Source organism: Macrotis lagotis, chromosome 2, assembly GCF_037893015.1.
Source record: "Macrotis lagotis isolate mMagLag1 chromosome 2, bilby.v1.9.chrom.fasta, whole genome shotgun sequence".
NCBI lineage: Eukaryota > Metazoa > Chordata > Mammalia > Peramelemorphia > Peramelidae > Macrotis > Macrotis lagotis.
This window is the reverse complement of record NC_133659.1, coordinates 302,578,334-302,605,028: the sequence shown is the minus strand read 5'-3', so window position 1 is coordinate 302,605,028 and position 26,695 is coordinate 302,578,334. Positions and strand designations below refer to the sequence as shown.

At 33.2% G+C, this 26,695-nt stretch overlaps 1 protein-coding gene across 1 annotated transcript; it reads left to right on the top strand.

Annotated features, from left to right (window-relative positions):
• Positions 1–304: 304 nt before the first annotated feature.
• LOC141511761 (alpha-1,3-mannosyl-glycoprotein 4-beta-N-acetylglucosaminyltransferase C) lies at positions 305–26,296 on the top strand. Its single transcript, XM_074220810.1, has 4 exons — positions 305–395; positions 5,872–6,023; positions 16,849–16,996; positions 25,007–26,296. The coding sequence occupies exons 2-4, from the start codon at positions 5,925–5,927 to the stop codon at positions 26,161–26,163; spliced, it is 1,404 nt and encodes a 467-aa protein (XP_074076911.1). The 5' UTR covers positions 305–395; positions 5,872–5,924; the 3' UTR covers positions 26,164–26,296.
• Positions 26,297–26,695: the final 399 nt, after the last annotated feature.

The window sequence follows — 26,695 nt, the reverse complement described above, 5'->3', positions numbered from 1 at the left end:
AGTGAAACATACTGAAATGTAATTTGGCAATATTTAACAAAATAAATAAATATATAAAAGAACATAGATAGTGTTATTATGTGGCATTTACTAGTCAATATGTAGTCTATAGGAATGATTATGTATGGCTTAGATTGCTCATTTCTATTTGAGTTTGGATGACCTACAAAACCCAATTATATTTGTTTCTAGTAGTGAGTAATCAAATGTTGCATATATTATTATTCAGTTAGATTGAAGATTCCTTTTTATATGTATGCAAAACCTTAATTATGCTTCTGCATTTCTATCCAGGTAAAGAAGACTTAAGTTTACTTTCTACCAGATGATTGATTAATCCAATGTCTACATCCTAATTATAAGGATCCAGATGAAAACCTCATAAAACAAAAGAGGTTGGTTTACTTGTTCTGGCAAACCCCAATTACACATGAGTTATGTTCTTAAAGTACATTTGGAAATTAGTCATTTGGAACTTGGAATACATTTTTTTGCTATGACAAATAATGCTTTCGATGATGATTAGCTTCCCAAGCTAACATTCACAGAATAACTAATCCAATACATTACCGTGATGTGGAGGAAGACCTTGGGTTATTAAAAATTGTATATGTGAAGTGTATCCAAGCTAGAAAACCTTCAAGAGGTATCTTAGTGAAAGGTTGTATCTACTTTTTTGACCATCAGCTTAGGATCACAAGAAGGCTGGCTATTATTAGATAATAGAATATAATTAATGGCATATTTTTATGGTAAATGAAAGAGATTAAACCACAAAATCTCTTTCAGTCTTCAGGGACCCACTTTTTTCTTCTACAGTTAAATCGTCAATGTGAAGAAAAAAGGGAACAGAAGGTACAGAAACATGCATTTTTAGACCATCAATACATATTAACTTAACAATTAAAAATCTTTACTTTTTATTCTGAATTTAATGAACAAAAAAGAACATGTTCCACTAGATTTTAATCTATGAAACTAAGAAAAATTATTACAGTTTGTTTTCTGATAGATAATAAATTCAGCATGCTACTTGCAAATATTGTCTGAAGTTCCTTTTCTTCTTTGTATTAAAATAAATTACAATGATTCTTCTATTTTTTCTTGCCCATCCTATCCCTACCTTATTTCTCTCAATGTATTGAAAAAGAAAAGAAAAAAATCTTTATTACAAGCATAGTTGAGGAAACAAATCAATTCATTTATCCTGGTCAAAAAATATATGTCTTAAATCTATACATTGAAACCATTTAAATGATAATTTAATTAAATGATGTCTGTGAAGAAATACATTATTGCTGATCAAATTGAACAAGAGTTCTTAAGTCTTTCAAGAAGTATTAGTATTCTTAATGGGAGATTTCTCTCTAATTACAAGCAAGTGTATACTATTAGATGAGCTGAATTCCATCCATCTCTTTGTAAATGAAATCAGAAAATAAAAAGTAACTAATTAAAAGATTTCACAGTTTCTCTTCTAAGAGATATATGCAAGTTTTGTAATTGGATTCATCATTTTCACAGAGAGTAAACCATATCACTTTCCAGACTATCTAATCTCACCTTGCAATATTCAAAATAAAAGTATAAACAAACCCCCATGATGATAATTGCAGCCTATGTACCAAAGTCTGTTGCAGAGGATTAAGAAGCAGTAAAGTTGAACAAAGATTAACAAAGTTCACTCATCAAATATATGCTAATAATGGTCAGTTAAGTGAAAATTATGTCATGGCTAAAGCTAATATCAGTTCATTTTCAAAATAATGTTAAAAAACTGTGAAAAGCAAAGGAACAGAAGGCAAAATTTCAGAAAGCTTAGTATGATGGCTGATTAAGACAAGTTTCCCAAAACATAGAGACATGAACTTGAAAGAGTACAATTACACTGGAAGGAAAACAGATTTGCTGGCAATTCTACAGAAGGTTAATTACAACACCCAAATGGACTAAGAATGACATTTGGGAGGATGAAGAAAGAATAACTACCAAAGAGAAGAAATCTGTCTTCTAGTTGGCAAAAATTTCACTTTCTTCAATGAACTATTTTTTCATGATAAAGTAAAGCAAAGAATAATCCAAAAGAAAAGGGGGGACAATCTGTAAATGATTTTATTGTCAATAAATCAACAATAAACAAATGATTATTATGCAAATACTTTATGCTAGTTAAAGTGGATAATTCACAAAGAATGAAGAATTTCTTATTCTTAAGGATTCTGAATTCTAATTGAGGAGATAAAAAATAAACATGAATAAATTTAAAATAAAAAGATAAGATTTATATTATATATATATATATATATATATATATATATAATATATAATAGCTAAATAAAGCATCATTAGGGAGGAAGAACACCAGCAATTGGGTATGGCAGTTGGTGGAAGGAAAGGCTTCATGTAGGAAGTGAGAATTCAGTTATATCTTAAAGGGCAGAAAAAAGGTGACATGAAAGATAAACTGCTAGCACAAGTATTTATTTTCTCACTTTTTTATGAATAATTTCTTCACATAGAATATGATGAAATATTCAAAAGAAAAAATTACCACAGATAGTCTTATAGTGAAGACCACATGTTCATGGATATGTAAATGACTGAGAGGTATAGAGAATACAGGAACCCTTGTTTTTTTTTTTTTACTAACTGCTTTTTCTTTTGTAAAAACATTGATATTCCAAAAACAGTCTTAATGTATTATCTTCAAATAACATGCCTCTCCTATATGTTAGGTTAATACATAATGCTTTATTAGATGCAATCAATAAGATAATTTGATGAACAATTTTCTGAGTATCACTTTCTAGTAATAACAAATCAGAAATACATCTAGTCATCAAAATATTGAATCAGTTATTAAGCATTTAAGTGACTATGTGCTAATCACTGTGATATGTTCTGTACGTATAACAAAAAAATGAAAATCTCTGCTCTTAAGGGGTTCATTATATTCTAGCAATTGTCTTGGATTCACTAAATGGAGTTTTAATTTAATACAGTCCAGATTGAAGAAGGGTTTTTCTAAATTTTGAATTCAGTTTACTAGATGTTGGGGCAGATATTATCCACAAAGCATTATGCTACTCATCTGTTATACAAAGTTAAAATAAAGCATAATCCTTATTATTTAAATTGCTTACATTTCATTGAGTTTGATAGTCTCCAATTCATCAGAAGTTCCTATGGATTTTTTTTCTTTTTTGACATGAGAAATTTCAAAAATTCTGTCAAAAGATTCTTGGCTATTCAGAAAAGATATACTTAGACATCCACAGATCATAGAGTAAACCACTGAAGACTACCTATTGGCCAGATTGTGGCAAATAAATAGATTGATAGTTCACTGAATAAGTCCTCCAAATATGATAAAGTTTGCCAATGGATAAGTTAAGTTGGGAGCTTAACAGGAAAAGAAAGTTGAACTGGAAAACTGCATCATTCTTTCCATGATGTCAAGTTGTGCCCTGCTAGAAAAAAAAAGTGATTTTTATGCAATTATTCTGCTGATATTATATGGTAAGAAATCAGGAAATGCAATGACTTCAAGAGATTCAGAATTTCATGTGTCTCAAAAAAAATCCAGAAACATGAATGATGGACATAAAGTAAGAGACAACATATTATCAAGAAAGATTTCTTATGCCAGAAGTCATGGGAAAGAAGCCATTGTATTTGCGGGGCAGCTATATTGCACAGTGGATAGAAATCTGGTCCTGAAGTCAGGAGGATCTGAGTTCAAATTTGACTTCAGATACTTAATACTTGCTTAGCTGTATGACCTTGGCCAAGCCATTTGACCCCATTGCCTTACAAAAAACCTGAAGGAAAAAAATCATTCTATTATAGTCAGAAGTCATTCTGTTAGTGAAAAAAGAAATTGAATGATTTGTCTAGTAGGAATAATAAATAGGGAGGGCCTAATCATTACACTCACAACCAGAAAATCTTAAAAAGTAAAGAAAGACCTTTAGAAGATCAGGTAGTTATTCTATGACAGGGTAAGAATAAATATTGCATGGAATAAGAAGCTTTGACTAGGTTGTGAAATTTGGCAATGGACTGAATATTGTCCATGAATCAGTAAATCAATTAATTATTAAGAGCTGAGTCCTGAAAGAAGAAAAGTCACTGAATGCCCCTTATCAAGTTATATAACATCTCAGACCCTCTTTTTTTCATTCATAAAAATAAGGGAATTATAGCAGATGAGCACTGAGATCCTTTACAACTCAAATTCCATGAAGGTTTCTAAGTGTTACATAGTGGTGCAGTGAATGGCCTTATAATCAGGAGGACAGGATTTCAAATTCAGCCTCAGACACTTGACTCTTAACTAGCTATGTGATCCTTGGGCAAGTGAATTAACTCTGATTGCTTCACATCCAGGGTCATCTCCAGTCATCCTGATTCATATCTGACCCCTGAACCCAATTGACTCTAGAGGAGAAAGTGAGACTGGAGACAGCACAGCCCCCCTCACCCAAATCCAGTTCATGTGCTAGACATGTCATCACTCCCTGATATCATGATTTTCTTCAAAAATGGACAACCATAGGAAAAATGTATTTCCTAAACAAAGAGGCAAGTCTAAGGGGAAAAAAATTAAAATTGTTTCTTGGGCATATCCTTCCTCCTTTTCTACTTTCTAGCCATTTTCCCTCTTAGATATTAAGATGACCTCATGCAATCCTAAACCCCTTTTCAGATACCATGTAACCAAAATTGTTTCATGTTCCTATTTACTTCTTTCCTTAGCTTCAATCAAAATCCCAATTCCCATTCCCTTATAGCAAAGTAACTTGGGTGTTCAAGGAATAATCCATTGAATAATTCACTAAAAAAAGAATGACTGTAGAATCCCTTTACCCTTCCTATGACATTTGCTTTTTAAGGGGTTCCTGTTAATTAGAATGACTATTTAATGATAGAATTCCAGGTACTTTTACAAACAGAATCAAGGAAAAATGCACATAGAGGAAAATGAGGATTGTGCTTTGATAATGTCTATGGTTCCTTCTAGTTTTAAGATTCTATATTAAAATGTAAGATATTTTGGGACTAGTCACATATAGGAGAAAAAAATTCTGTACCCTTGTGAGTTCCTCTAAAGTATTCCTGACTAGCAAATAAACACATACATATATTTTAAATTCCATTATTTTCCCACTGTGTTTCCTAAAAGCAAAAACGGGACTTTTGGGGAGTGGGGTGATGGAATGGAAGGAAATGGACTTATGATGATCATTAGTATATATAATTGTTTGCAAGTTAGGTATATTGCATGGAATGTTAGTACGTTTGTCACCTAATACAATATAGAGGGGGGGAAGGAATAGATTAAGCATTATTAATTGCCTACTATTTTCCAGGGAACTGTGATAATAAATGCTATAACCATAAATATTAACTACTTCAACCCTCATAAAAAACCTGGGAGGTAGGCAGTATGATCATTCCCATTTTATAACTAAGAAAATTTAATTAGGCAAAAGTTAAAACTTGTCCAGGGTCACAGAACCAGGGAATGTCTCAAGTTGAATTTGCTCTCAGGTCCTCCTGACTAGACTCAGTGCTCTATCCACTGTGCTGCCTAGTATATAGGATCCATGATGCATCTATATCTATAGGTTGTAGATATATATAGTATTTGGCACTTACTAGATGCTTAATAAATATCTTTGGATTAAATGATTAAAAAATGCAAAGCACTCATTTTAATTTATGTCATCTTTCTATGTGAAATTAGAAAACTAATTTGAATTTAAAGTTAGTGTGATATATTCTCCACAGTTCCTATTTTTAATGCATGAGGCTAATAAATAGTGGCAACCAAAATTAATTGAGTAATACTATGCTTTTCTCCCTTAGGAGACGACATATGTATTTCTTCAAATGAGATTTATTTCATAATACTGGATAAAATGAGATGCTTGCGGAAACGTTCAGCAGTGTCATTCTTAGGACTTCTTGTCATTTGCCTTCTGTTCATGAACCTGTACATTGAAGATGGTTATGTCTTGGTAAGTTTCTTAGATAGATTAAGTTTTATAGGAACAGATTCTATCAGTTCTCCAATTTGCAGCTTAGTCAAGCAAAAGGCAAATTGTCTCTGGAGAGGTCATTGTCCTAGGATTTAAGATCTAGGTTTCAAATCCTATCTGAAATGTTTACCTCTTGGGTGACCTTGCATATACTTAGCCTCTGGGGGCAATTTCCTTAAGGGGACTAAAGGAGATGACTACATCTAGGAGCCCATTATCTTAAGTTAGACCCTCATCTAAGAATCAACCTCATGATGTTCCTTAGCTTGGTAAACAATTACTGAAAAACATTTAATCACAGAGATGAGTAAACTCAATGGGACAGTGTCTGGATTATCTATTTTTTTCTATCATTTTTTTGTTGTTGAATGTTGACTGAGTTGAATAATTATTTAAGTAATCTATGACCTTATAGTATTAAGATGATACTTGTGTATATTTGGGTCTAGAGGGGTCTTAATTTGCATGTGCCCAGACAGCCCAGCCAATGTTTGTAGACTCATTTAGAGCTATTTAATTTACTGGAATTATTGGTCCTTATTGAAATATAGTAAGAAAACCAACTCTTGCTGCATTAAGAATTAATTATGCTTCCTCAAAGCTCCATTGCCTTTGAAGTACCTTTTAATGAGTATTACTGTTTTGTTTAGTCAAAGAAAATTGACATTTTCCCTCCCTTTATAGGGTGTTGACATTTGAATTGATTTTTGAATGGCCCTAAATAGCCCAAATTGGGCCTACATACATATCCATGTTTCTTGATTAAGCTTCAAGAGACAAATATACTCAGATATTCAATGGTTTGGACAGGCAATTTTGCTTCTCCTTTATAAATGAATCTGAATGAGAAATGGGAGATAAGCACAAAGATATTATTATGGAATCATCTTTTATATCAGGTTATAGAAACATATCCAGGACTGATTCCACATTCAACAAATTGATGATAGATTTCTTGTTCACCATAATCCAATTCAGTCAATGAATGGTAATTGAGATAAGCAGGATAGAGGAAAACTTTGCTAATAGTGATTTAATTAAGAAGCTGATACACTAAAGGGGCTGGCCATGAATGCTGAGGAATGATTCTCTTCTCTTCTTCACATTCTTATTGTTTGTAAGTCTGGAAGACTGTGGTGTTCATGGATGGGCAGTCCAGTTTAGTAGAAAAGACACAATTTAGAGTAAAAAAAAAAACCCTTCATTTGATGAACAATTATGAGATTTTACTATGCGACTGTAGACAAGTCACCTGCTTCCCCAAGCCTGTTTCGTTATCTATAAAGATGGAATTATACACTTCTTCTGACATTAAATAGTAATGAAATCGGATCATAAATCCTAACGTCCTAGCTGTTGGATGATGACTTGACTTGTAAGTGATTTGGATTTAAGTGAGATAGAGCTCTGCAAACTCATTACTCTCTTCTCCAGAGTCATCTGGAGTCCAATGGCAAAACACAGGTCAGAACTGGTGACAGCCCTAGTTGCAATGGGAGATCTTTGTCTTTCTAAGCTAAAGTCTTTCCCAGGTCTAGGTTGCTTCAGGCAAAACCCATTTAGGAATTAAAAACTAGAGAAGAATTGAGGCAAGATATTATTTTTTAGTTTGCCTTCACAAAAGAATCTATCTGGGAGACAAAATCCCTAAAGTCAACAAAATAAGGCAACTATTATTGAGAAGAAGCCTTGAAGTCAGGAAGAAGTGGGTTCAAGAACTACCTCTAACATATATTATCTATATTTCTCACAAGACACTGATCCTCTCAATTCTCTTTTCAGGTAAGCTTCTGAGTTACAATGAATTTGGTAGAGAGATCCCCTATCTCAGAGCTCCTTATAGATAAAAACCAAAGGTCCAGTCTCTAAATCTATGATTATTATTTGGGTTTCAGATTCTAGGATAGTAACATAAGAATCAACAGACTGGGAGGGCAGCTAGGTGGCATAGTGGATAGAGCACCAGCCCTGGAGTCAAGAGGACCTGGGTTCAAATCTGACCTCATACACTTAATAATAGTTGCTTATCTGTGTGATCCTGGGCAAGTCACTTAATTCCATTGCCTTAAATAAATTTTTAAAAAATGATAAAAAAATCATCAGACCCAGTTGTGTTTTCCTTGAAAAACAAGTTGAATAAATAGCAGATGTTTTGAGATTAGTCATGTCCATCATTTTATTCTTATTGTGAAGTCCCCAAGAAGAACCTATATAGTGATGTTCTACATTGGAAGTCCAGAAGATCTAAGTTGAAATCCTGCTTCAGGAAAACACTGTGTGATCCTGAAAACACTCACTGACTTCTTCCAAGGCTTAATATTCTCATCTGTGAAATGGAGATTATAATAGAACGTACCTCCTAGGGTTGTCATAGAAATCATTTGATAGAACATATGAAAAGTTCTTTATGAAACCTTAAAGTGTAATGTAAAGGCTATTAAATAATAGATGAGCAACTGTTCATTAATTTAGCATATTAGAAAGTCACATGACACTGTGAAGTTAAAGGGCTGTTTAGGGTCAAGGGTAATAATTCTTGTACCCAACTCTTTATTAAGTTAAGGGGTGTACCATATTCAATATGCTAATCAGTTACTAGAACAAATAGAGAAATGAATGTCTGTACTTCCTACTTGGAAATCATTCTTGTTTCTGTAACTGTTATCTAGAGAAGGAATAGACATTCTGCCCCCTAATAAGTTAAACGAATAATATGAAGAGCAGGAAGACTCTCAATTTTTGTTTTCTTCAATGAACAGTTTGTCTACAATGAGCTTTCAAGTGGAATTTCATTATGCTAAATGGTCAGAGGATTACTATTTATAGAAACCTTCCTACAAAAATCTCTCCTGAAGAGATAGGCCCCTTTGAAATCATTGTAAACCTTGTGAATAAAAGGTCATTTGAAAAAGTTAGAATAAGTTCAGCATTTTGTCCCAGTTTTATCTTCATTTCTTTAACAAATGTGTAACTATTGAGCCAGGCATAAAATAAACTTCAGAATCCCTGGCTTCATGGAATTTAGATATCTTGGACATGATCACAAATATGTGTAATGAAAAATTTTTGCTGTTCAGTCATGTCTGACTGACCCAATTTGGGGTTTTCTTGGCAAAGTTACCAGAGTATTTTATGATTTCTTTCTCCAATTCATTTTACAGATGAATAAACTGAGACAAACGAGGTTAGGTGACTTGACCAGGGTAATGCAACAAAGAATGAGATAGTTCCCAATATACAAAAAAAATCTATGTAAGGAAAAGAATTTTGTAAAAATGTTGGTAAAGTGGATAAAGCACTGGCCCTGGAGTCAGGAGTACCTGGGTTCAAATCCGGTCTCAGACACTTAATAATTACCTAGCTGTGTGGCCTTGGGCAAGGCACTTAACCCCATTTGCCTTGCAAAAAAAAAAAACCTTAAAAAAATGTTGGTAAAGCAAAAGAATTCCATAGAAATGATACAATTGAATTTTGGAAAAAAAAAAAAACTGGCAAACTTTCTAATTCCCATTAGGTGATAAATTTAGAGTTAGAAGAGATCTTAATGCCATAGGATTCTAGTTTGAGGTCACCTAGTCCAATGCTTTCATTTTAGAGATGAAAAATTGGCTCAATAAGTTTAAATGATTTATCTAATATCATATAGGTAGTGTCAGAAGAAAATTTGAATCAGATCCTATGATTCCAAATTCAAATCATTTCTAATGTTCTACTCTGTCTTGTTAGCTAAATTCAACTAAGTCTTTTTCAATACTTTTAGTATTATGCTCAGTGTTAGTCAAATTCAATATTTCCAGTTACCTGTGATCTCATCACTGTGGGGAACGTGTTTCCATGTGTTCATCACAACCCACTTGCATTTTCCTAGCCTCATCTTCTACAATTCTCAATCATGTCCTCTCACAGTCGCTCCAAAGGACGTTCTATGAACCTTTATCAAGGTCTTATAATCATAGAGATGTTAAAGATATGGGAATTTTTTTAAAAAGTCTTCTCTCAAAGAACGTACATTATCCTAAGGCATGAAAACATTCACAATAATGAAATAATAAATTCATCAGTAGTTAATAGAATATTATCTGGACATTAGCACTAGGTGTTAAAGATAAAAAGAAAAATCAAATAGTTAACAGTCACTGTTCTTAGGGACCCCAGTCTATGTAAGGAATCAATATATGCAAATGAATATGTACATCTAAGATATTATAGCATCAATAGTAGCCTCGATAAGATTGGATTGGATCTGGAATTAAGCAAAAGTGAGTTAGAAACCAGATCGTGTTTTAATCTAGCTCTTATGGCCATCAATGAGGAGAGAAATTGTGATGCGATGGTTTGGGGCAGGGAGCCCTTTTCTCATCATAAAGACTAACAATTGTCATAAGAAGCAGATCAACACAACAGCCTGGGGAGTGTCAGCACTACCCCAACTCTTACCCCCAGCTTGCATCTCACCATCAAAGTCATTATCTGAGTAAGTAACTCCAATGTGGATGTGACCAACTGCCACACACAGTGCAAGTAACAGCTAACTAAAGCAACAAGGTACACTGAGGAATGTTTCTGACAGGTCAAAACACCACTACTGCCTTGACCATCATCTACCTTCGCTTCCCAGAGGGAAAAGCTCAGGATTCTAAAGCTAAGAGTTTTGGGTATAAGTGATGCTTCTAACCTAGTGTCATCAGTCATCATTCTGGAAAGTAATCCCAGTGAAGATACAGCCTGGCAACTGGTCCTGAAGGTGCCATGCTCATGGCCACCAAAGACCCAGAAAAGAAACTTCTTACTGCCAAAGATTTGGCATTGTCAAATGGTTCTTTATCAGAAACCAATATGATTTTGGCAATGGATGATATTAAATAAGAAGCATTAATATCTGCACCCTAAAGACCCTGGGTGTTTCAGAGCACCGGTCCTGGAGTCAGTAGGACCTGAATTTAAATCCAACCTCAGACACTTAACAATTACCTAGCTATGTGACCTTGGGAAAGTCACTTAATCCCACTGTCTTGAGAAAAAAAAAAAAGAAAAAAAAGAAAAAAGAAAAGAAAGTAAGCTTCTTGAGAAAAAGAATTGCCTTACTTTTCTATTTGTATCACCAGTACTTAGCACAGTGATTTATACAAAGTGCAGTTAAGACTTCATTCATAATAGCAATCTTACTACACACTATATACTATTGTAACTAATGTTACAATAGTATAAATCAACTCCCCCACTAATCCTTCTATGAATAATAAAAAAATCAACAAATGAAGCTCACATGCCAAAACCATTACTAGGTTAGCAAGCAGATCAGAGAATATGTGACTTAGAGTCAGGAGACATCCTCGATCTATATAGTCCAAACCTAAGATTTTATAAAATTTGAGAAATAGACCTGAAGAGGTAAAATGTTTTAAAGGAAAATGATATCTAAAATTATATATCTGGTAAATGTCAGAGTCAGAATTCAAATGCAAATCATATGGCTATGAATTCAGCCTTCTAGCCATGATAACACACTGATTTCACAAGTCTACCCAGATCAATAAATAATCATGATTGTGAGATATTTCAGATGAATGAATTCAAAGAAAGATTTTGAAAGTAAAAAAATATTCAGATGATATTTATGTTAATAAAAATAAAATTTTATAGTCAATGAAGACTCTTTTTACCCTTTCAATGACTTTCTCAATAGTATTTTGACAATTAATAATTATTTAAATCCCAAATATTGATTTCTATGAAACCATAATATATCTAACATTCTGAAATTCATTTGATTCCCTCTATTTATAATGGACAATTTTCATGGTGAACCCAATACTTCTTTCAATAGCATTTAATATAGGGAGATTCTAGTGATAACCATCACCTACTTTACCATGTGAATTCTATGTTTCCCCTAGATTATTTCATTTGAGTTTCCCTGGGGTTTCAAGAGGATAAAAGATATATCCTAAAGTAGAACCATGCTTAATGTTCATTCTTTCAAACAACAGACATTCATTATACATACCCTATATAGGTACTCCCCTTATGTTGTCATATGGGAGATCCAAAGTAATAAGGTAATAATCCTTGCCCTCAATACAAATAAATCTAGTCAGTAATATGCTATATATGAATAAAAAAATTAACAACTTGTAACTAATCCAAAGGAAGATATTTTCAGTTCATGAGAAGGAATTTATTATGCATGAGAAAGCATTCTAAAAGATTTCAGAGAGGGGGAAATCTCACTTCCAGATGGGAAATCAGAATAGGCTTCAAGAGAAAGAGGTTTTTACCTAGTTCTTAAAGAATTGATAAGATTTCAACAGGTGAAGATAAAAGAAGAAAAAGCAAAATGTAATTTGAAGAGAGGATGAGTAGTCTAAACAAAAAAGCCACAGAGATGTAAAATAACAGTATGTGTGTGGTTTCAGGTTCATGGAAAAATTGTTGTATAAGGCAGATAGATTAGAGAATATTAGGGTCAGCTTTATATGCAAGACTACTAAGTTTTTATTTATTAAATAGTTAATCAAAGAAGTTTGGTGAATAATGGCAAAGTTTTAGTAATAACAGTTTATATAGATTTGGTTCAAGCCTATCTGACTTTTGATGACTCCATTTGTGATTTTCTTAGTAAAGATACTGCCATTTCCTTCTCCAGCTCATTTTATAGAGGAGGAAACAGAGGCAGGTAGGATTAAGTGACTTGCAAAGGTTTTCAAATCTCTAGATCAGATTTTATCTCATATTTGAACTTCCTAACTTCAAGTGTGCATTCTATCCACTGTCTTATTTAGTTGCCCAATTCATTTAGATTTTCCCAATTGACATAACAATTTTCTTAAAATTAGCAATACAGGAATGACCATGCATGTTGTATTATTATTATCACCATAATGACTACTACCATCATATCACTTTCAGTTTGGCAGAATGGCTAGAAAGTCAGCCCATAGCTTGGTATAATGATTAGAAAGTCAGCCTTATTGTCAGAAGGATCTAAATTCACATTTTACCCCCCTGGAACTTGATGGTTAGTTATCTCTGAACAAGCCACTTAAACTCTCTAAGATAGGCTATAGAGAAGGTACCTAGTTTGCATTGGTGTGAGTAGTATCATCTTGGGAGTTTACCCATTAAATCATAGATCCAATCCCAATTTCTGGATTTAATTTTATTACCATTTCATAGGACAAGAAATTAAAATCAATAAAAATTAGTTGATCTGCACAAAGTTGGTAGGCAGACCTACAATACGACACAAGTTAGTCTAACTCATGATTAAACAAAGAAAGAAGATACAACAGGTCAGAAGACAATTTAGTTGCCAAAAATTTCAGTGCTAATTCAAATATAATCAAATAAATCTACCAAATCATAGATAAATATCCCTGTAGGAGAATATATTGTAAAATAAATACTTATACTGAATATTAATATTAACTATGCTCTATCATCTTTTATTTTCCCCTTAAATATCTCCCTATGACATTTTCTTTCTTTATTCTTTGAGGCAATTGAGGTTAAATAATTTGCTCAGGGTCACACAGCTAGTGTTAAGTGTCTGTGACCACATTTGAACTCCTGTCCTCCTAGCTCCAGAGTTGCTGTTCTATTCACTTTGTTAGCTTTCCTTTCCCAATGACATTCTAACCTGATTCTGACTTCACTAGGGAATTACCAAAGGAGGAATTTAACACCTCTGCACTTCACTACTATAATGAAACCTTGAATTAGAATGATTGTAGGTTGCCAAGAATAGAAAGGAACATATAAACAAAAGAGAAAAATGTGGAGTTAAAAAAAAACAATGGTCTTTAAGCATGAATTTTATATGGAGGGCAATACAGAATCATCACTAAAGATTTATTTTGACAACTGGGTTAATTCTGCAAAAGGGGAAATAAGATCTTCACAGACTTATCATATATAAAATCTTAAGTCCACTCACCTTATCTGACATTTAGTGGATATATCCTCAAGTCTGATGCCATGTTTAGAAGCTTCACTTCTGGGTCAACTAGGTGGTACAGTGGATAGAGCACTGGCCCTGGAGTCAGGAGGACCTGAGTCCAAATCTAGCCTCAGACATTTAATAATTGTCTAGCTGTGTGATGTTGGACAAGTCAGTTAATCCCTTTGCCTTGCTAAAATCAAAACAAAAGTTTCACTTTTGTGTATTAGTGGACATATTGTCATGATTTTTTAAATGAAATATAAGCTACATTTTAAGAAAATCCAAGTAGAAAAATGATGAATTGTCTTCAAAACTTTGGGCTTCTTAACCTGGGGCCCATTAACTTTATTTTTTTATTATTTTTTTTTAGGTTTTTGCAAGGCAAATGGGGTTAAGTGGCTCATCCAAGGTCACACAGCTAGGTAATTATTAAGTGCCTGAGACCGGATTTGAACCCAGGTACTCCTGACTCCAAGGCCGGTGCTTTATCCACTACGCCACCTAGCCGCCGCACCCCCCATTAACTTTAAATAATATATTTTAATAACTTTATTTCAGATACTACTATATTTGAATGTTAATGAAAATTCACAATGCTATTAAAAAAAAGACATTTGATACTTACTAGATGTGTGACCTGGGCAAATCACTTAACTCTGACTACTGCCCCCCAAAAAAGCAAGAAAGAAAAAACTAAAACAAGGCAGCTAGGTGGAAATAATATATTGAAATAAATTTCAAAACTATTTAGATATATTCAATTTAGTTTATAATTCAATTAGTTTTGTACTATTTAAAATATTCTAAGAAATGATCTGAAGACTCCACCACATTGCCAAAGTGATTCAGGACATACAAAAAAAGGTTTAGATCATCTAGTGTAGAGTCTACATTTATATATCAGTTGGAAGCATAGTAGATAGGGTGCTGAACCTGGAATCACCAAGATCTGAGTTCAAATCTGGATTCCCAAAATTACCAATATTATGACTCTGAGCTTATCACTTACCTCCCCAAGTCTAAGTTTATTCAATTATAAAATAAAGATAATAATAGCACCTATACCTTATTAGATCTTTAAGAGGATCCAATGATATATTTGTAAAAAGAATTTGGCACATAATAGGAGGTATGCGCATTTATATTCTAGTTGATTCTTTATTTTGGTGCATATATATATATATATATATATATACACACACATAAAGTAACACAATATTTGTAGAATAATAATAACATTTAGGGAGAGGCTCAACAGACACTTCAAAATAGTCAAATAAAATAACTCAGTATAAAAATAAAGAAAACAATGCTAGAAAGTTTAATTAAGTTCTTTTTTATCTTTTATGTCTTATCATGTCTTTCATTTTGTGTAGTGGCATACAATGCAGTGAAAAAAAAGACTAAATTTTGAGGAATATATTTGTTTTACTTTATACTCTATATTATGTTTTTCCCTGTCATTATAATACCTATAAAAATCATGTAAACTTAAGGTTAGCATTGTCATTGAGTTTGAGATCATTAATCTGATTATTCTATGCATTTACAAGTGGTTTAAAATATTGCATTAAAGCAAGGAATTTGATTTTGACAGTGATTGCATGTACAGACAACCTCAGAGTACTGATCTGATTACTTTTTCACAAATCTTAATATTTATCAATGTCTACATGGTACTTTATGTTTATGTAGACACATACACACACACATATCCTATAGAACAGACTTTGTATGCTTTTAATTGTAAATTTTAGTTAGTGTCACTTAAATTCAATTAGTATCCCTAGGTGAAAATTTGCACATTCCAAAAGGAAATAGATTGATTGTATTCCTTTTGAATTACTGAGAACTGTTTATCTATATTGTAAAATAATAAGGATAAATGTTTTATTGGGAAATGCAATACCTTTAAAATTATAGATTAAATCTTGTTTCAACAAATATTGGTAACAACAAATTCAGCATAGCAGAAATTATTAACATTTCCCCACCAATGACTCCCTGCTTTATTGATAGAGGGATTAGATTTGTGATTTCCTTTGTATATAGGTAACTCCCAGGTCAGGAAACTGTCATCTCTACCTCTAAACGTAACTGTCCAGGGTGCTAAACGGTTAACTTGCTTACCCTAGGTCTCATAGTCCTTCTATTTTAGAGGCAGAACTTGAACCTACCTCTTCCTAACTTTGAGGTAAGTGCTTTATCCACTATGACAAGTTGTCTCTATTCTAAAGGAATATGTAAGAATAATTTCATCTAACCAAAGAATTTGGAGTTTGTTGTAATAGAATCTGGCATTTTTAATTGGCCATGGTATGGTTTGTTAAAGCCTTAATAAGATTTAGATCAAATTAGGCTGAGTCTTAAGGTCCCTTTTAGCTATTGAACTATGATCTCCTGATCCTATGAGATTCTCTATTTTTCAGAATAATTATAAAAGATATTAAGGTGAATCTTGCAAAACCAAAGCCAAATTAGACCAGAACATGGAATTGATCTCTTCAATCCCACAGAGAGCTCTTATCAGTTAACATATAGTTATAAAAAATATTTTCAAACTATTCCACATGGTATTGTGGTAACAGAATGATGAATACATCTTTCTTTTTTGAGAAATGCCAGTATAAGTATAAAGGAAATAATTTGGTTAGAGTGTCCACTATAAACCAGAATAAAGGTGGCAGACACAGTCAACTAGGTAAGCCAGAAAAAAATCCAATTTCTATTTATCTATTGCATGTGCTACCTCTTCACAATGTTTAGATATCTGTGGCCCAAATGTTCCTTTTTCATTGCTTAAGACAGAGATTTTCATCCATATGCACCTGTTACTCTTTCTACCTCTTTCTTGCCATTTAGAAGGGAGACAAACAACTCATTAGAGAAACATCCACACATCAACTGAATTCAGAACGTTATGTGCACACTTTTAAAGATTTATCTAATTTCTCAGGAGCTATAAATGTCACCTATCGCTATCTAGCTGGCACTCCATTACCAAGAAAAAGTAAGTATCCTTACATTAATTAGTGTGTGAAAGTGCTTTGTAAAAGTTAAGTGTTTTACAAATCTAAGATATTCTTATTTAATTACTTCCAATATAGCGAAAAATATTAAAGGTTTTCTACATGCCAAAATTATTTGCATATACACTCAGTTCAGTTTTTAAAAATCAAATATTAATTGACATTGTTGACAAACTGATTTCATTTTCCATTTTTTAATTTAGTGTTGAGGTTTCAAATTAATCTCGATAGGAAAATCATAGCAAATCTTTTAAAATCTGTTATATTTATTTTGCAATGATAGTGAATGTATATAAATCATGAAGGGTGGATCTTTTTTCCTCTACTGTTCATTTTGCCTATATGGTACAGCTAAAATGTAAAGGTTTCATTAGGAAGCATGATGACAGAGGGTTTTAGAAGGCATCTCACTAATTATACTGGTTTTTATGTATTTTTAGCACTTTTACATATTATGGCAAGTTAAAATTTCTAGTTCCAGCACACAAGTTTTATCATTTTAGTGGATTTTTCTACCCCAATCCTTTCTATTCATAGTCCCTGCTTTCTTGTCTCCTTCCTTGATCTATGGGACGAGTATCTTCAAATTGTCTCCATATTTGTGCCCCATTTAGGCCATTCTTCCCCAGCATCCATATGTTCCCCTCACTCCTCTATCCTCAAATATTCATTTTGCACTGTCTGTTCTCTCAGGACCATGGCTCCTGTTTACTAATCTGATCAATGAATTTGTTCTGAGGCATTGATGAGGAATAATGATTCTATGTGCTAGACTTTTCAAATAATATGCCTACTTTTTCAAAAGAGACATATATTGCACAAATCCAAAGGACTTACTGGAAATTTGATGAATGGAGGTAGGCTGCCAGGGGAGATATTTGTGCCCAAAGGAATTTTAACAACTCAATACTGAAACTATGTTCATGACTATCAAGTCAGCATATACATAAAAAAGCCAAAATTATTAAACAATGAACATTAGCACCATCTTATCTTGTCATTATGTCACTAACTTTTCAAACATTTTGCTCAACAGATTTTGAGAATGTGATTTTATTTAAATGAAAAATATAATCATAAGAAATTGGAGGCAGAAATGATTTTAGAAAACTCCCACTTTTCATTTATTGGATGTTTCTGGAGGAAGATTGATATATTACACATTTCCATGAGACCCAATTAAATCAATAAATTGTAGAATCATTTAAAATAGAAGTAATTTCAGAAGTCATCTATTATGACAATTACATCTCCTGTAATGACAGCATTCCCAGCAAATGAACAGCTAATCTATTTCTGAAAACCTTTAGTGTCAGGACACTCACTGTCTCTGAAGATAGTCAAGCTCATTTTTTTTGAGTAGCTGTAACTGCTATTTCCTTTTTATTCTGGTGCATAATAAATTTTATCCCTTCCAAGCACTGGACCTAATTCTATACTCTATGGCCAAATAGATTAAATCAAATCAAATAGATCAAAACATCTTTATTCCATCCACCAGTCTATTTTGCATCTATATTCATATGGAGACAACTAGGAGGCATAGTGGATATACCACTAGTTTGGAGTTAGGAAAACTAACTTAGTTGTCTGACCTTGGACACCTCTCAACTTCAGATATTTTCAACCCTAAAATCTACCTATTTCACAGATTTGTTGTTAGGATCAATAATAGATAGGGAGCACTTTGCCTTTAAATGTGATAGATATGGTATTTCATATATCTAGATATATAGGTGCATGTATGGAAAAATAAAAGCCATTGACTTTATCCTAACTACAATTATTGTTTGGGTTAAAATATTGCCCAGAATTTGGTCAAGATGAGATATGAAGGAACTTTATTAGAAATTTCACTTTAGATTTAATAAAAATGTTGGTTAAAAAGAGGCTCACAATTCTCCTCTGACAACTCTATCATATCCCTGGTAGCTTTTCAATCAGTCAGTAACTCATCAATCACTACTTTCATCTGTCTAGGGTGGTATGCAGTCTACTCCCACAATGATGCAATTTCAGTTTTTCCTTCCAGATATACACAAAATTTGTCACCAAGGTTAGTTATTTGAAAGAATGTCAAGCTATGAATGAGAAAAGTCATTTCAGTCCTTCTATTAATTAGTCATGTTAGCTAAGCTTTCTCATCTTTAAAATAGCTATAATACTTATATTAATATACAAGGTATTTATGGGGACAATGATCTAAGTGAATTACACAGTATTAAATGTGTAGGAGTTATTATTTTTATTACTGATTTGTTTTTGCCTCAGATTTGATAATTTCACATTTCTGCTTGTGCAACATTATGTTCCTATTGAATCCTCTTTGCTCATTTTGAAGTGTATGCTTCTATTGATGTTTCATTGCATTTGACAAGTTTCTGTACTATCTTTGAAATTCTATTTATCCCTTGTCTCAAGATCTCAGCTTTATTTTATTTTTACCTTCATTCTGGTTATTAGTATAAAGATACCTATTGATATATTTTCTGTTCTTTTTGAAATATTGGAGACCTCATATGCTTTTCTTCCTTCTTTGCTATGCCAATGTGATTGAGATATTCTATGTGGGAATTTTTTCCTCTTTTTCATTCCATTTTCCATTTAAAGCCTCCTGGATAATGTGATCAAGTCTTAGAGTGAGGAGCAGCTAGGTGGCACAATGGATAAAGCATTGGTCTTGGAGTCAGGGGAACCCAAGTTCAAATTCTGACTCAGACATTTAATACTTAGTTGTGTTACCTTGGACAAGTCAGTTAACCCCATTGCCTTGCAAAAAATAAAAGTTTTAGAATAAACAGTTTCTTACTGATGTTTTCATCTTTGACACTTTCCTAAACAAAAAGTTAATGTCCCAAAAAGACAAGTCCTATTGCTTAATACCTTCTCATTCTTCTTATTCATTTGTATTATTCTTTTTACCCAAAATCACAACTTTTAATGTTTTGATATATTTGTACCACTTGTATTACAAAGCACTTTCTATACCTTATCTCCTTTGAATCTTATGGCAATTATGAAAAGATCATATAAATACTATCATCCACATTTCCACAATGATAAACTGGAAATAAAGGAGATTAAATGAGTTAGTCATGGTCATACAGCTGGCATATTCCAGGGTATAGAGTCAAACCCAGTTCCTCTATCACCAAATCCTCTAAAACATGCTGACTCAATTCAGTTCAGTCAGCATCAATTAAGAGACTAATATTTACAAAACATGTGGTAGTTTCTGAGAATAGCAAACCTAAAGGAGATTATACATTCTCTCGGGGAAGGGGAAATGGATATGATTACAGATAAAGAAACACCAAATCTACTCAAAGAAACTTCCATCAATAAATTATAGGATGAGAGAAGTAGTGCTTATAATGATGAATTAGGAACTATCTTGATCTGAGTCTTAAAAGAAATTGGATATTCCAAGAAATGGAGTCATGGTACAAGAGTTTTTTGGGAATAAAGAATAGAAGACAAGAAATGGAATGTAAATTATTGCATATGGCAAGTGAGTCCATTTGCCCAGAATATATAGTGTTGATAGAAAAAAGTAAAAACAAATCCAACAGGAAAGAAAGACAAGAAGACAAGGTGGTGCTAAGATTGTGAAAAACTTTAAATATCAAACAAAAACTTTGGGGCAGCTAGGTGGCACACTGGATAGAGCACTGGCCCTGGAGTCAGGAGGACCTGAGTTCAAATATGACCTCAGACACTTAATAATTACCTAGCTGTGTGTCCTTGGGCAAGTCACTTTACCCCACTACCTTGAAAAACAAAACAAAAAGAAAAACTTTATAAATTGATCAAATGGGAGTCATTAAAGGTTCTTAAATTTTTGAAGGATATAATCATACCTGTGCTATTCCATTTGACTGTTATTTGAAGAATAGATGAAGTCTGGAAAGGATAGAGGTAAGGAGAAAAATCAGAAGGCTAGGGTGATAGTCCAGGCCAGGGCTGTCCAACCTTACTTTTAAGAGATTTATTGAAACAATATACAATATATTTTGATTAGTCATTAGTGAGAATTCTGTGGTGGTTTGACATAGTTTGCTAAAGCATTTATAGTAAACCCATAGGGGGCCACATTAAATTGCACTATGGGTCACATTTTGGATAGCACTGGTCTAGGCCAATGTTAGCAAAAATTAAATAGAATGTAGCCATATTAGTGGACAGAAAGGCTTACAATTTACAAAACATATTGTGGATATTGATTTGTCAAACACTGACAGCTAATTGGGTAGAGGAGCATAAGTCAAATATAACTTAATAATAATAATATTGATAATGATAATAATAATAATAGTGTTGTCCTTCATTTTTGAATAGGACCACAACATCAGGAAGGTGATGCCCTGACAAGCATGACTAGAGACAGTCCTAGATGCAAAGCAATCAGGGTTAAGTGACCTGCCCAAGTTCACACAGCTAGTCAAGTGTCTGAGTCTGGATTAGAATTCAGGTCCTCCAATGGTGCTTGGCTAGCTGTGTGGAGGGTAGTGTCCTCAAAGGGAAGGGGAAATTAGGAAGAGTTTTGAATTTATAGTATATATCATGACTGCCATTTGGGACATATTAAAAATCTAACGTACCTAGAGATATCTTGATGGGGACTTACAATTAGTAATTCAGGACTTGAGTCTGAGAGAAATATGTGAGAGTGATAAATAGTCATCTCCATAGAGATGATAATTAAATCCAATCCATGGAGACAAGTTACATTAAGAGAAGATAAGAACAAGGACCCTGGTATCTTCCCATAAAGGGGTGAGGATTGATGGTATTCTAACCCAGGGATATCAAGAAGTAATCACACAAGTAGCAGGAGAACCAGGAGAAAGGATTGTCACGTAAACCCAGGGAGAAGGCATTATCTGAAAGATTGTTTAAACTGAGATCTTCAATGACAAGTAAAAGAGTAACAGAAAAGTGTCACTCTAGCAGCAATTGATTTAACTTTTTATTCAGAACTTAATAATCCTTAAAGAGATTTTTTCCAGGTCCCATTACACACATTAATTAATTAATTCATTCTCTCTCTCTCTCTCTCTCTCTCTCTCTCTCTCTCTCTCTCTCTCTCTCACACACACACACACACACACACACACACACACACACACACACACAACTCAGTACAATCATTTTTCCACAGTAAAAAATCTTTAAGAATGATAATAATATTCAACTTTAAAAGCATCAGAATTTTATGTTATATGTGTACATGTGCATATACACCACAAAGAAAGCACTGCTTCTCATTGAGCATATCTAGGACAATCCTTTCCCCGTCCTCCAATGGGGAATTCATAATGAACTCTTCTTCCTAGACCCAGAAAGGGAATTCCTTAGTGCCTAGGGATCCTTCTTAGATTACTAGCAAGTACTATCTATTGTGATATAGAGCAGTAGAAAAAGAACAATCTTTCAGTTCTCTCTCTCTCTCTCTCTCTCTCTCTCTCTCTCTCTCTCTCTCTCTCTCTCTCTCTCCCTCCCTCTCTTATCATTCACATCTACTTGGTTGCCAAGATAAATTGATTTGATTGCTATCTTTTGGATTACTCAAATAGCTGTCCTCCTTGCTAATTTTTCTTCCCTCCCCTACTTCAATCACTCATCACCATTCTGTTGTGGTCTTGCAGTAACTTGCTAACTGGTCCCCATATGGGCCTTCCTTCTCCAGGTCATCTTTCACCTATCACCAATATATTTCCTTTATATAAATTTAATCCCATAATTTAATTCCTCTATTCAAAAGAGGTTACTGGATTCACATCAATGCACAGGAAAAAAATGCAAACTTTTATAGCTGGTTATTAAATATAGACATCTTTCTAATCATACTTGGTCATGTTTTTCATACAATCTATGGTCCAGTCAAACTGAAATGCTAGTCATTCTGCAAGTATGTGCTGTCCTTTTCTGACATTGTAAATCCCAATGACTTGCATGAATGTTTTCTACAAGTTCAATTATTTAAATGATTCTTTTTCTTCAAGAATCATTAGTCTTCTATCTCCTTCACTAGAAGTAATCTATCAAAGAATATTTTATCTTCATGAGACAGCTCTTGTATTTTTTCTAAATTAATTTCCATTACAGTTATTTGTATATGTCTCTAATAATAGACTATTGTTTAACCTCAATAGCTTATGGTTGAGGAGAGTTTAATTGAAGTGAATTTAAAATCCATATCTGCCCTCTATGTAACAAGTCTCATATCAACTAAATATGGTTAGTCATTAAATAATTATTCTTCCCTCCTTTGTGTTTATTTCCACCACCTTTCCTGCAGTATTGGTTTTGCTTTTTAGTTGTCTTCTTCAGAGTATTTTTTTCTCTTGGCTTTCTCTTTGGATCATGTTTTCCATCATCTTAAGGGATGTTTCTTACACTCCAATAATATCTAGAGACAGAGAAATGAGGTTGGAATAATATTTTCCAATCAGTGTCACTGATAAATATTATACATGTAGTAGTTCACTATCTTGGGAAAAATATATGAATAGAAAGTTCCTTAAGAAAAACAAAAGCACTAGGTCTTTACAATCCTTATCTTCTGAGTCTAATGTTAAATATTTTTGACTTCCCTTGGCAACTCATGGAACATCTTCTTTCCCATGGGTTTACTCTAATAGCCAATTACTAACAAAATACTCACAAAACTATTTGCCAGGAAATGTGCTCTGTCATCCATGGACATCTGTCCCAGAGAACTTACCAAGCTGACCTTTTAGAGTTGGCTCAGAAAACATTATTCCAAACAATTTCAAATGATTTCACTAAGAGATCACTAATTAGAAGAACCTTGCTAGTAAAAAGTATTCTTAGGATATGTCAACATTTTTCCTGAAAGATTTTGGACTTCCTCATTGCTTTCTCTTTTTTGGTGTTATCTCTACCATCTACTTTCTATCCAAGTTGAGGCTTGTCAAATTCTCTCTACTATGTATCTCTAGTGCAATTCTATTTTTCAGGTATATTCATTAAATAAATAAAACTTCTTCTTTGTATACTCAAACCATTTGTCAGTCTACTTCAGTCTATGGGTCATTTTTCAGAATAAAAGGGTTTTTTTAAATTACAATTGAAAGAAATACTTAAATTTCAAGTCAAGGTTAATAAAAATAGAGTGGTTTGTTTTCGATTCGTTTGCTTCCCCTTCCAATTTAAAAACTCCCCCCTTGAAATCTTTCTAAAGACTGCCCTGGTTGAAAAGCCCCTGTTCTAAATTGTATCTAATAAAAATGTTTCATTTGCAGAAAAAACAAAATATAACTCTTTTTTCACAATAGATCACATAGTAATGCTACATGCTAAACATTTCCATGGGAATGGAAATTTCCAATAATACAATATACTTCAAAGAATTTTTGACCTGAATACAAGGAACTGAATTTATTTTGTACAAAACTGAAAAGCTTACAGCTTGTACTAGCAGAAAGTGGGGAAACAATTTAACACAAATGAAAATGTCTTATAAGTTTTCAAAGAACAATATACTACAAAAAATTTTTCTTTGAAATAATCATTCAGTCACAAGAGGACTAAAAATGAATCATTTGTATTATCCATTTGCATACTGTGGATGGTTTGTCAACCATAACTTTGAATGATTTTGTCTTCTCAATTTTTTAAATAGTTTTAACATTATCTAAATATCTATCTCCTCTAATGGGCTTGTATGAGAGCATTAAATTGTAGAACATTTTACACCTGATTTTATTTGATAAACAAATGCTTAAAGTAACAATACACATTTCAGTATGCTTATAATCAAATTTGTTTTCCACAGAAAAGAATCAATTACATATAAGCCACAATAGTTTTCTTCATATGTAGCTTAATAATTTAATCACAAAATATCCTATATTTCATCATTCACTAAACTTACTTGTTATAGTAAAAGCCCTAAGGGCCAACTTTGATTGTTATGTGTTTTTCAAAGCATCTAATTCATCTTCCTTCTGAATTCTTTTGCCCAGAGTACCTAACAGTTGGACTTTCATCAGTCAAAAGGAAAAAAGGAAACTATTTGCTTGAAACAATCAAGTCTATATTTGAGCAATCCAGTTATGAAGAACTAAAAGAAATTGCAGTGGTGGTTCATCTAGCAGATTTTGACTTATCTTGGTGTGACAGTATGGTACGAGATATTACACAGAAATTTGCTCACCACATAATCGCTGGACGATTAATGGTCATACATGCTCCTGAGGAATATTATCCAATCTTGGATGGCCTTAAAAGAAATTATAATGATCCAAATGACCGAGTCAAGTTTCGATCCAAGCAGAATGTGGATTATGCTTTCCTTCTCAATTTTTGTGCCAATATTTCAGACTATTATGTAATGTTAGAAGATGATGTTCGATGTTCGAAAAATTTCTTGTCTGCCATTAAGAAAGTAATTACGTCACGTGAAGGCTCTTATTGGGTGACTCTAGAATTTTCCAAGCTTGGTTACATTGGAAAACTCTACCATTCCCATGATCTCCCACGACTGGCACATTTTTTGCTAATGTTTTACCAGGAAATGCCTTGTGATTGGCTATTGATTCATTTCCGTAGTCTCTTGGCTCAAAAGGATGTGATGCGCTTTAAACCTTCTCTGTTCCAGCATATAGGATATTATTCCTCATACAAAGGAGCAGAAAACAAATTAAAGGATGATGACTTTGAAGAGGATTCATTTGATATCCCAGACAATCCACCTGCAGAGCTATACACAAATATGAATGTATTTGAAAATTATGATGCAAGCAAAGCATACAGCAGTGTTGATGAGTACTTTTGGTCCAAGGCACCTGCAGTAGGGGATTATTTTGTAATTGTATTTGAGAAGGCCATTAATATCAGCAAGATTAAAGTGAGTACTGGAACAGAAGATCGACAGAATGACATATTGCATCATGGAGCCCTGGAAGTTGGGGAAAACATAGGATGGAGCAAAAAAGGAAAACATTGTGCTACCTATTTGAGACTAGGGGAATTCCAAAATGGAAACTTTGAAATAGCAGATGTGAAGCACAAAGTTCCATTTGATATTCACTGTATAAGAATTCTTGCCACTAGAACACAAAAGGAATGGTTGATCATTAGGAGTGTTAGCATTTGGACTTTTCAGCCAGTGAATCAATGACTCCACTTTACTGAACCAGGTCTTCCTTTCTAATCAGAGAGTGCATAGCATCCATGGATAGCTGCAGGTGCTATTCACCAAGGGATGACTTGACTTTGTTAAAAAACAAACTGGAAATCTGGGATATTGTAAAACAAACAAAAGCAATTTATTTTTTACTAGTTCAGCCAGGCAATATAAAAACACTAGTTTGTTGGTATGTTTTGAATTTTATAGCAAAAAGGTTTTCATTCACATCTTTGGATCTCCCAAGTCCCTCTCTGTTGTTATTGTTGACTTTCCAAGAGATGGCAATGCTTGATAAGAAAATTTCTCATCCAAATTGGTAGCTTTGATTAAACATTGTCAAAACAATTTGACTTCATTATATCTATGTATTAAAGTTGATGGAAGTTGATATTTTTATGCCATGGTTAATGTTGCTTTCATTTTAAAGAGAGTTTTAATAATGTAATCATATTAGTGTCTTGCCAGTTATATTTGAATGCCAAAAGAAATGATATGGATTAATATGACACATTTGAAATGTGAA